The sequence below is a fragment of the Falco peregrinus genome, chromosome 8 (assembly GCF_023634155.1).
Source record: "Falco peregrinus isolate bFalPer1 chromosome 8, bFalPer1.pri, whole genome shotgun sequence".
Classification (NCBI taxonomy): domain Eukaryota; kingdom Metazoa; phylum Chordata; class Aves; order Falconiformes; family Falconidae; genus Falco; species Falco peregrinus.
The window spans coordinates 60,599,898-60,612,631 of NC_073728.1; the positions used below are offsets into that span (position 1 = coordinate 60,599,898).

Consider the following 12,734-nt stretch of genomic DNA (forward strand, 5'->3'; position numbering starts at 1 on the left):
CCTCCCCTGTACAACCACACTTGTACATTATTGGGAGGATGGAGGGAACGTTTAAATAACTACAAAACATTGTGGCCAGTACTGTTTAAACTTAGACCAATAATTTTCATGCTTTAGGGGGAAAAAAAAAAAGTCAAATTGCCAAGAAAGGAACTTCCCTAGCTGTATGGGAAAGGTAGAATACTTCTACAACCCTGTTAGGCATAGGCTGTATCTCTCAGATACACTGTTGTGCACTTGCCCTTTCACAAAAGGTTTTAATTTCCAAAGAATTTGAATTGTGCTCTAAGCGTACAGTGAGTGGTTAAGTTCCTGTAGGATTTATTTCAACTGTATTAGCAGAAGGGAGGAGAAGAACCCTGTGGCCAAGAAATGCCATGTCCTTTCCTGTGGTGGTGACTGCCTTGGCTGGGACCCAGGGAGATCTCAGAGCCACCCCAGCCTCACAGGGCAAAACAGGATTTACATGCTTGTTCTAAAGAAATGGTTTTTTTAATAGAAACTTAAAGTGAGCATATATGTATTGTATTTAGAAGTTTGTTATTGAGATTTTTTTCTACCTCAAAAAATAACTACAGGTTTAAAGAGTTTCAGTGCATTGATGTGATAAGCATGGCATAAAAATTTGTGTGCGAAGAAAATGGGGAAAAAATTCCTGAAGTCATCTGGTCTGTCTCCTGAACGTGTTAGATCACCCACACAATTTACATGGTGCTGCTACCTGTGTTTCTTCTGGTTGCTCTCCCATCCCACCAAAGGCCAGTGAGAAGACATTTTCCTGGCAGTGAACAGCATCAATGTGCATCTGTTGCCACCAGCCTCTGCAAGGTCACAGTAATGTAATAGCCCTTTCCTGTGTGCTGCGACATTTTAACGGCGTTGCTCAGAGTACCTCTCCCAGCGTTGTTCTACTGATACGTTTACTGGGACAGTAGAGTTCCTGATGGCTGAATCATGTTTCCTTTAAATTACATTGTCAAAAAGATCATTTCTCTTGTGTGTGTTATGACTGGCACAAACACTAAATTGAATAACACAGTGTCAGTAATCATCTCATGTCCTAGTCTGTGGTGCAGCATAGCTCATCTTGCAAAATCCTCTTCCAAAACCATCAGTCGTTGTCACCTGGCTTCAGAGATAACTGTACGTGTTCATGCTTCTGGATCCCACGTGGTGCGGAGCGGTGGGTGGGATGCAGTGTCCTGAAGCCATATGCCCCATCCTGCCTCAAGGTGCCCCTTAAACAGCTATGCCAAGGGAAGGGTCACGTCGTATGCGAGAGAGGACTTTATTTTCTCTCTTCTTGTTGTGTCGGCAACTGGCTGCTAGCAAATGGTCTGCTTTCTTAGACGGACTTCTTGTTGGATAACCCAGGGCGGTATGAATTCGCACATCGATCCTCCTCCCAAACCCTCACAATCGCATCATCACCTGTATCCATCTTCTGTCACTTAACTCTGTTGAAGATAGCGGTAGCTTTGCTGGATATTTTATATTGGGTAACCAACCATGTTAATATCTGTAGTTTATAGATATTTGTGTGACTCGGCTGTCATTGTGGTAAAGTAGTATGATGATTATTTTTTGTTGTTGTTGTTTTGGTACAGCCATTACTTGCATCTTACAAGGCTTCATCAATGCTAGCTTGTTGCTCATCACCTGGTTGGATTACTGTAGACTGCAGGCTTTTCAGAAGCTAAGCCAACATAATAGCATTAGGTTTTCAAAATCGATTATTGTTTATACTGAACTTGGCCAGGAGCACACAAACACCAAATGGCTGCTGGAGTTGGTTTGGAGCAAAACTTAAATCCCCAGTGTGGTATTCCCTGGGTTTCCCTTGGTCTGCGGTATCTACTGGGACGTGTGTGTGCTGGTAGTAGCTTGCTGGTACTGTTGTGTAGCAGAAGATATCTGTAGCTGTGGCATTTTCTCCTCATATATATCCCACGTGGAAGGAATTTTGCTGTGTGCATTTTGCTTCACTGAGATATGCTTTTGCTCTGTCTTTTGAAGCATATGGCACTGTGGAGCCCTAGTCAAGAGTTAATGCAGATGAAGGTTACGGAAACAAGTCCAGAAGCAGACGTGGTATTTGTTTAACAGGCTGTTCCTGATCATCTTCATTTATAAAGATGATGTTGCTTGTGGGGCAATGTGCAGAAAACAAGGTAGTCCTTAGAGGTAGAGGAAATGCCTTCTGCATGCAGAAAACTTGAGGGGAAGAGAGGATTAAACAGAAGAAAAAATTTTCTTTTGAAGACCACAGGAGAAAGAATTTAACAGCTTTTTTAAAGATGCTGAAACTGTGACATGTAGTCATGCAGTGTTGGATGAGTTCTGAAACAGGAAAACTTTGATTTTTATGTTAAACTTGATTTGTAACATGGAAGCAAAATCTGTTGGTGATATTAGCGTGATGGTTGTGGGCTTGCTTTTGGGATGGGCTTGGCCCTGTCCCTCAGATGCTTTATGGTTTGCACATGGCAGCTTGCACTCTCCTTTTTTGGAAGCTGAGAAACAATAACGGTGGAAAATGCTGCCCAAATGGGCATTAACCATAGACTACATCCACAACTCTGTGTGTGTAAGAATAACATCTAAATACAAAGTATGTGATTCTCTGCTTACAGGGAAGCGTACGCATTAGTGTTTAGTTACTGGCATCTTTTCTGAATGCACGAGGAACAGCATTATTCAGCTGCCTCTCGGCCTCGACTCGCTCGTTTCTCTTCTCTGCAGTTTTTGCATATAGAATTTTGAAAATGACGAAGAATTTACTTTTTCTTGTTTTCTGCTGTGGGATCCTGAGTCTGGAATGGCTAATTCTGATTGTAGATAATGTGCATTAGCTTTGAGTATTTCCATGCTCCAAAAATGCAATTCATCAAAACACAAGTACTTTGTGTCAGATCTGAATGTTTCACGAGAGATTTTGTAATCCAACATGTCAAACTTGTTTAAATGTGAGATTGTAACTGAAAACCAAAGGAAGCAATAAGTGCTTCATTATCATGCCTACCTTACAGAAGTGTCTTGCAGTTCTTGGAAAAATGAAAAACATTATGTTTCTGCAAGAAATACACAACAGTCTCATGCTGTGGGGGCACTCCCAATATGTGCATGTGCTCCTCGTGTTTGTAAACAGGCTGGTGTTTCACAGGGGCAAATTTAGGGACTCAAGCAGAGCAACACTCATCTCGGTCTGCTCAACAGCTCCAGGCAACCTGGTTGCTGGTTACTTCTTGCTTCTTTCCTGAGGTGACTTTGTGTTAGCAACCGTTTGAGTAGGAAAAAGCCTAATTTACACATGTGTTCTGAGAAAGCAGACCTTGAGGGTACCTGTTTTCTCATCTGTTCCAGGCAGGGATGCTTTAAGTTACCTAGTGCTGAAGATGCTATAAGGGTGATGAATTCCAGCCAAATGCTGCTGGAGGACTCCAGTGTGAGTTTGGCATCACCTCTGTTGCCCAGCTCTATCACTACACAGTTTTCTAGCCATAGCAGAAAAAGGAGTCTGTGTTCATCTTCCAGATTTGATAAAACTGCGCCTGACTTGCCTAACAGGTAAGGCTCTGAAAAGATGACTGTGACTTGCTTTATGAGGTTTTTTCCAACCTTTCTAGGTGTTTTAAGTGTGTAGTATCTTCTTGTACTCACATAGTGGTATCTGTAGTATCTCATCTTGTACTTCAGTATGAGTCCTGGACAGAGATAGTCACTTTCTCATTAAAAAAGTGAAACCAAATCCATGTGCATGTTTGTGCACAGACACTTTCTGAAAGATTTTCAACATTACCGCCTCTGTCCAGGACTCATACTGAAGCAGCTGCCTGGTGTAGATGTGGGAAACTGAAATCTACCGTGAAAACCTTTCTACCTTGCATGTAGCAGCCCCCACAGCTGCCAAAATATGCATCCTCTTGTTTTAAAAATAAAAGGGGGTGTGGGGTGGGGTATATTGCATACATCTGCTCCTGCTCTGCACTGTGCTGCAGCTGTGCCAGTGTATTATCTGGAAATGGCCTGAGTAAGACCAGCCATAACACGAGGGAAAAAATCCCATGTTTGATGTAAGTGCAATTGTGGCTTTATTCCAGTCACTTCTTAATTTATATCTCAAATTCAGTTTATCTTCATGCCCTGGTGACTAAACAAAAGAGCTGTATGCACTTGACTGTTTGAAGAAACTGTCTCTGGGTGTGTGTGTGGGGGGGGAAAAATGATTTAAGAGGGAGAGGGAATCTAGAGTACTGGGCAAGCCACACCATCTCAGTTGTTTTAAATGGAGCAGAATCAGCGCTTTGGTTTCAGCATGTGTGTATATATCACCTCACTATTTGAATGAGCTTGAATATTTATTTTTTTTTCTTTTGCAACAAGCATCCATCCAGGGTAAGAGGGGCCTCGGTTGGCTACAATTAAGAAAAACACTTAAACACCCTATATTTGTTTTTGGTCTTGAAACATATCACCTCCAGCTAATATACTTTGTGTGCCAGTTTCACTGGTGCTGGAGGATGTTAGATGTGGGACTCAGATTTCCTCTGCTGCATCTTGTTGGAATGCTTTAGGACTGTGTTCCCCGAGCTGTGCATTCATCCCATCCGCTCACTGGATCTCTTTCATTTTAGCTCAACTGCAGGTAAAGAAGAGTTTGAGGCTGTAAACCTTTAGTGCTGAGGTCCTGAGGGTGCTTTAGCTAAAACATACGTTAAATGCTGCCCCTTTATTATTCCAGTAAATACAGCAATATTTCAGCGTGGTTCCTGGAGCAGGAATTCTCTTCCCTGAGGTAGAGCACAGCTGCCTGACATATTGTGAGGAGGATGCTTGTGTGCATCTCTGCTCAGAAAGGCTGTGCGGAGGTATGAGGAGGAAAACAGTTTGTTGCTTGTTCTGTGTCTTGAAAGCAACTGGATCACATATTGAACTGCAGGAAGCTTTCCTCAGCTAACAACCAGAGGTTGCCTTCTGGGTGGCTCTTTTACTGACATAAAACAGCCCAGGATTTCAGAGAGCTTTGGGGCACTTGGGCCAAATTTAAAATGAATCTAGATATTATTTTTCTTGTTTTATTTGGAAAACTTCTGTAGGCTGTAGGTGCTGCATGTTTCCAATCTGAGTCTGGTATTTGCTTTGAATCTTTGGGTCCGTTGGAATCCAAAGCCAAAAAGGTTCACGCAAAGTGTTGTGACCCAAAACTGTTTAATCTTAGATCTGCGGTCTTGGAGCCCGCAGCCTGACTTGAATACCTGATGAGCATCAGCTGAGCAAGCATCGCAGAACCTGACTTCTGCCCATGAACCATAAACCTTTTCCCCAGGGAACAAGAAATTAAATTGGCCTTTGTGCAGGAACAGCCAGCTAGACCGGGGCCGCGGTTTCCTCATGCTCAATACCAGATCCCACAGTGCGCTGCTGCGAACTTCTCCTTCCTTCTAAGTGAAGCCATATGAAGAAAAAAAAAAATCATCTCCACTTTTCTGAGAGTGGCTGAACCAACCAATTTGTTCAAGCTATTCTTCTGGTTGATTCATTTTTAACTGAAAAAACACTGATATATTGAAGGCAACTTGAAAAATGCCAAGAGGGAAGATGAGGAAACAGAATCTGAACAGTTTCAAGCTCACAAGAAAAAAAAAAAAGTGCAAGCATGTGAGTGGGTAGACCATCCAATATGGTGTACAACTTAATCCCATGTCAGAGCACAACGAGTTAGATATTAATTCATCTAGAAAGTAAGGCACTAAATGTAAGCTCAACGTTTACGATTCAGAGGACTCAACATGATCAGCTCATTGTGGGCAAGGGGAAAAAAAATCCTCTGATGTAAAGATATCCAGTGATATAAGTCTTGATTTCACTTGGCTAAGGTTTTTGCTTGAATTTTGTTCCCAGCTACTTCTTTGTATCAATGTACCCCAAAAAGAGTCCCTGAGAGCTTCAGCAGCATGTGGCTTGAAGAAAGAGATGGGCAGAGGTTTAGGGTTCATATGTCTGTATAGATGTGCTCAGTGGGAAAGGGTGATGTGTAGGAGAAGTTTAAGTGAAAAGATAGCGCAAGCCTGGTGCCACAAGTTCTTGGGTAAAAATGTGCCTCAGTGGCTTAACGTTTAAAAAGCATCAGCTATCTTCAGTGAGGTTTTGTGAGCTGTGGTCTCACGCTCTTTTTCTTGCTGGCATTTTACACTTGCTTTACTCTTGACGAACATTGATTTACCTTATTATACCCAAGAGTAAGGCAGCAATTTGCCTATCAAGCTGAAGGGACAGGAGACAGTGATACAGCCTCCCAAGGCCGGGAAAGTGGCTCAAGGGCCAGATCTGATTTAATTACGAGGGGCAAAAAGACATTGAACACACGTAGGGCCATAGACCTGTTTTCCTGGTGTTGATGGATTACAGCATTCATCAAGCAGCCCGATTTGCAGCTACCCAATTTGCCGTAGGTAAATTAGTTCAAACAAGGTTAATTTACTACAGTGTAGACGAGTACGTGGTTTTGGCTTTTGACAGTATTTTACATGAACTATAAAGCGATGTTGGTTTTTAGTATTTCATTTACTCGCCCACGGTAGATGACATAAGTGGCTGCTACCCAGCAGAACAGTCAATTGAGTCTATTTACTGTGAACTCTTTACCTTGTTTCTGAGTAGCTATTCTTTAGATATACCCATCAGCTCTTCCTCATAATGCTTCCAACTAGCAAGATACTTCATTCTTATACTTTGTCTTTGGGTTACTAAATCTATCATCTTACTGTAAAGTTTATGGTCGTGTCAGAAATTGCATATTATGCCCTGGATTAAGGCTGTTTAGCTTGAATGTGACAAGTTGTTTAAAAAGATTGTTTTATGCTTTGTGTTCATTCTCCTCTCCAAATTGTCTTTCATAACAATGTAAATAAAGAACTCCCAGAACTGATACGGCGGAACTGGCATGGTTAGAGGAAAAGGCTCGGCTATTACACAATTGACATTAATGCAACATAAATCTTAATTATATTGAACAAGTATCAAACTGCAAGGTCTTAAGAGATGGAGTCATTAGGTAACAGTTTACAGTGAACATTTATCTTCAAACAAATTCCCAGGCCTCCTTAATTTCCTTTGTAGTCTCTTAAAGGGGTTGGAAACAAGACGTGTAGTATGGACTTACTTTATGCCCAGCTCTCTTAGCAGTATCCAAAGTTGGCCACCCAGCACAGGCTAGAAATTGCTAAAGTATTAATTTCTAATCGTGCAGACCATAAGCCTAATTTCATCTGCACAGGATGAGGTTGCATTAATGACTCCCGTGTTACTCCTGCGTGCTGTCCTCTTGCTGCGGGGAGCCAGGAGGTCTTTGTCCTTCCGCTCACCCGCATCTGCATCACAGGTTTGCAACTTCCAAGTCTTGCCCAAAGTGGATACTGGATGTGGTGCATTTCCTTTTAATCCCTGCTAAAATTTTTTCTCCTCAAGAGATGTTGCCATATTCAGCTATGCGGTAGCAGCAGGGTTCTGGATGTTGCTTCCAAGATACTACCTTTTTTTTGCCCAAATTGCTTTCAGATAAAACCTGCAAGTAAAATGGATAAGAATGGGGGTTTAGGGTTGGTTTTCTTCGCTCTCTCAACTTGGGTTTATCTCATGGTTGCCACAAGCATGCTATACTTCTAATTCCACATGCTGCACCCGTCTTACAGATTTCCTTGAAAACTATAGGGAAAGAATTACAAGATCATAGAATGGTTAGGGTTGGAAGGGACATTTAAAGGCCATCTAGACCAGCCCCCCTGCAGTGAGCAGCGGCATCTTCAACTAGATCAGGTTGCTCAGAGCCCCGTCCAACCTGACAATGAGTGTTTCCAAGAATGTGGCACCTACCACCTCCCTGGGCAACCTGTGCCAGTGTAGGCACCAGTCAGTTTTTCACTGTTGGCATGCAAGGTATTACGAAATCTCTTAAATTAAAAAAAAAATATTAAAAAGCCAGTATTAAATTCCTTTTTATACAGAATCTTTGGTTTCTCGCAGTTTTCTCATGTTCTCTGCTGAAAGGCTCCATCCTAGGCTTTATGTGGAAGCTCCGTGTATTTGCCCTTCAATATCGGTCCTCCTTTAAATGCCTGAAAGCATCGCTACCAACTCATTAGTCACTTGTTTAAAAACTTGGCCTCCCTCTCCTGCACCTTCGTTAGGACATCTCCTCCTCCCTAAGAAACCCTGTGCTTTCTCACTGCCACTAGCAGAAGAGGTAAAGCAAAGCTGTTACCGAGCGAATTACTCTAGATTAAACACACCCAGGAGGAGTCTATCAAAGGACACGGAAGGATTAAACAAGGCTGGTGCTCACAGCAGCACGGGGGAGCGGTGGGAGCCTGCTGGGGCTCAGGCTCTGCCTGGCAGTCAGGCCACCACAACCAGCCAAGAGGGTGCTACAGGCAGATTAGTTTTAATTACTCCGTTAAGACTTGTCTCCAAGGTTGGAAAAGGTGGTTCCTCTCCAGAGCAGTTTGACTTCAGGCTGGAGGGAGTAAACATTCCTCCTGGGTGTAATGTGGTATAATCATCCACCTGATTTTGAGAATTAAGGCAGTTGAGGAGGCAGCTGAAAATACATTTCCAGGCAATTTTTTTTTTTTTTTTTCTATCCCATAGGAAATGGTGAGCAAGTTGTTTAGGGAGCTACGACAGACATTTTCCACCAGCCCCTTGCAAGGGCACCCCAGGCTCTGGCTGCCAGCTGCACCCCCAGGGCGGGGGGAGCCCCTGTACAGGCAGGGCTGTGCCGGGGGCTGCGGGTGGGCTGGGGAGGGTGGGCACTGTGCAGCTCATCCTGACTTTGGAGAGGAACTCCAGGCCATGGCTGGGGACACAATTACATGTTTGAGCACAGAAATGTTATACAGCAGGGGAAATTTTGAGAGGAGTGCAGAAATATTTAATGATTTTTGTTTATTGTGCTTTTCTCTTAAAGAAAAGAAAAAGGGTACAGAAAGGGGAGAGAGCAGCATAGTTTCACAGACAAAAAATGATCTTTTTGCTTTTCATTAACGTTGCTGTCACCCAGCAAATGCTCCTCCTGAGCTGGCTGACCTGCAAAAGGCTACAAAAAGTGGCTTTTTGTTCCCATCTGGCAACATGCATGTCACGGGTGTGTGGATGCTGCCAGCTCCTGGGCAGGGAAGCCTTGCTGCAGCAGGGAGCCTGCAACACGGCAGCTACCAGCATGAAGGACACAGTGTTATGCCTTTTTTGGGGACCGGGATGCTCTACATGTGCTACAGCAATGTTCTGCATCTGTGCTTAAGGAAAAAAAAAATTTAATACAATGCTACACAGAAGGGTTAGAATACAAGCAAGTTTTATATTTGAAATATAGGTCAGGAATTATAAATGTGTGATCAGATCTAGGCACAAAAAGTTTTCTTGACTGAGACAATGATTAGTAGCAAAAGGTTTCCGTTCCTTGTTCTAATGTGATTTGCAAGATTGTAACAGCCATTTGCAGCATGCATGGACTGCACAGGGCTGCCAGCTGCTCTGCAAAGGGTTTTTTTCCAGAATTTTAGAGCATTTAAGACCTGGTTCCTTCTGCTACATGGGCAGCACCAATAACTTTCAAACCTGCTTCCCAGCTTGCCTAGGAGCCTGGCCTCGGCTTTTTCATTAAAACGATGTATTTTTTGCAGGGGGAATGGTATTCAAGATGTGCAACCTACTGGTTTTTTGGTAGCTGCGAAAGGGGGGAAGACATGGGGAGGTTTAGATCCGAAGGGAAGGACATGTGGCAGGTCCCCTTCCAAACTCACTGCCCGTGGGGCATCGCTAACCTTCTGCTCTCTCTGCAGGCCCTCCAGGGAGGCGGGGGAAGCCCGGCCGGCGCGGAGAACCCGGTAAGCACCGTCTTTTCCCAGTGACATTGCTGGGCGCCTTGTGGGTGTTATTGAGCTGTGTGGGAGCCTTTCAATAATGGTGCTGGTCACCTTAATCTAATGGGCTGCGGAATGGGGGCTTCCCATACCCCTGCATGCTGGGTACAAAGGTTTTTATGAAAAACAAAGCAAAACCTTAAAAAAAAACAACAAACAAACAAACACCAAAAAAAAAAAATCAACCACCCAATAATAATAAAACAAAAAAATTCCCACTCAAAACACCGACTGATATTGCATATTTTATCAGTCTTTCCATTTCTCCCTTGTAGCATTCAGACCTGTTGTTATGCCATCCAACAGTGAAGTGGGACATTGAATTAGCACAAAAATACGGCAACCCCGCAGCTGTGCTAGATGGGAGGCATGCACCGGCTTGTTTCTTCTTGTCCGTACGTTGCCTGCCAGGCCCACGTGTGTGATGGATAGTCTGTGTCTGCATTCCAGAGTCAGGGGTACCCACACCTCAGCCACCAGCCTTGGGTGCATCCCCTGGGTGCCGAGTGTGCCCTCAGACTTCGTGAAACTGCAGACCAACCTTGCTGAGGATTTTTGTTTGAGCTGTTCAATTATACGCCTCTGTCACTTTGGTATCTGGTGGGTTTTGTTTTTTCTTTCCTGTCTTGTGAAGTGGGAAAGCACCGATCCTGTTTCAGCTGGGGAGAAGTGCTGTTTACATTTTGCTGTTAGGGCTGAAGTGCTGTTGGAGAGGGGAGAGATGCGGGTTGGTATTGCTCTTTCTAAGGAAAACAGTCAGACAAGAACGTACCTAGAAAGTCACACAGGGTTTGCAACTGCCTCTGCGTGATGGAAAGCAGCGGATGAAATTTCACAGTCCTCAGCTCTTAGGTTCTTGAACATTGAGAGAATGAATGGGGACCAGGTAGGTTTTCATTTAGCAAGGAGGCTGTTTCTCTCCTGCCTGTTGCTATAGCAAATATGTGGCTGGGCTTTCAAAAAGGGCAACGTAACTTCCTGGTCACCAATATTGTAAACAATTCTTTTAACTCTAGGGAAAGGAAATTTGGGGGGGTTGTGCTGTGGACCATGGAGTGATCTCCATGGCAGGCAGGCATTTCCCTTCTGTTGATGGTATTTCACAGTGCGCTATGTGTGTTCTGAGATATTTCTGCTCCTAAAGCATGAGGGATTGCTCATGGCCAAGGGATGGGTATTGCACTGAGGGGGTGGATGGTATGGTGAGGGATCCCAGCCAGCTTCATTAAATCCCGTTTTCCTGGCAGTTGGGCTGTAGAAATAGCCACCAGATAGCTTTGATTATTTTTCTGTTTGTCATTTTAAAAATATCGCTAAGGGCTTTTGAAGGAGCACAGTGGAGTACAGCCTTCAACCAAGGGCAGTAAAGTGAGGTCAGCCAATGAATTTAGCTTTTGTATGCAGGCAGGGATGTAAACATTGTCCAGGGCGTTTCTCTAGCCCGTACAAAACTTTGGGAGGTTTCACTGAGCTTGAGCATGCCCTTGGCCTTTGCTCCCTTCTCTGTGTTTCACACAGGAGCTTCTAAAAAGCGATGTTTGCCCTCATGCTGCGGCACCTTCACAAGTGCCACTTGAGCATCCCCCTGATGAAACTGAAAGATGCCAGCAAGTTAATGCAGGACCAGCAGAAAAACAAGCTTTATAGAATAAAAACAAACAAAAAATATCAGTCATTAATAACTTGTGATCTTGTTTTGAACTTTTCTGCAGTTGTGGAGGAAAATCGAGGAGAGTGAGGGAGCCACCCATGGGCAAGCAAACATGCGCTGGGGCACACCAGTTAATCGATCCAATGCAATGCAGCCCCTGCGGATTGCTCTGCTGCACTGCAGTTAGAAACAGCGAGAGCAGACGTCCCTCTGTATATTGGTTTTGGCCGAGCTGCCAGATGTTTGTTTTCATAGATAGCTTGAATATATATTTCTATATTTGTTTGAGAACCTGACCACACATAAACCAGGTCCTTGTTCCTTTGCTACAGCTGATAAATGTGAATAAACCTTTGTTTGTGTAGCAGGATAGTGTCCATCCCCAGGGAACCTGTGTGGTTACAGCTTTACAGCCTCCAGACAAATGCTGTTGGAGAGCCAAGAAGGCTCAGCTCTGGTCTCTTCTCTGCCAAGGGGAGCATTTTTTCTGGCAATTGTTGAAATGATCATGTTGGAAAAACTTTTTCTGATGCATATTGAAACTTTCAATATATATCTCTTAGAAACAAGCAGAGAAACTTTTAAGAGATCATTCTGTCCCTTCTAACTCGCACCCTCCTGTTGATTTAAACCAGGACTGAATTTTAGTTTTTTCTTTTGCCGTGATGGATTCAGGAAAAAAAAAAATTAATCCAACAGCTCTGTTTCTTGAAACTAAGAATTCGTTATCCCAAAAGCACACAGAGACAACCATACTCTACCATAGAAAGACACCGTACCATAAAAAAATTCTTTTTAAACCATTTCTAGGAAAAAAAATAGATGCATAGGTCCCATCATCCTTATTCCTGCTCATGGGCATCAGCAGTTCCTAGCGCAGCTGGGAAGCAAGCACAGCCTTGAAGACCCACGTGCACCCACCCATGGAAACAGTTGGTGTATAAAAAGAAAAACACACTTTAATACAACCTTATGTGGGACTTTCAGCCTTTTCCGAGCGTGAGGTGGAAGGAAGGTTTTGCAGCACTAGTTGCTGTGGTTGGTCCTGACAGCCAGCCTGCACATCTCAGATACAGTTCTTTTTCCACGCCAAAGGCAAAATCATGTTTAATGTCATGTTAGCTTATTTTTTCAGTGTGATATGTCCCAGTGAGGATGCAGTT

General features: G+C 43.6%; 1 protein-coding gene across 1 annotated transcript in view; it reads left to right on the top strand.

Annotated features, from left to right (window-relative positions):
* Positions 1 to 12,734, top strand: part of COL23A1 (collagen type XXIII alpha 1 chain) — a 188,976-nt gene that overhangs the window by 125,155 nt on the left and 51,087 nt on the right. Inside the window, exon 3 of the mRNA XM_055811945.1 lies at positions 9,840 to 9,904. Within this exon, the coding sequence (XP_055667920.1) occupies positions 9,840 to 9,904 (65 nt within the window). The remainder of the gene's footprint in view (positions 1 to 9,839; positions 9,905 to 12,734) is intronic.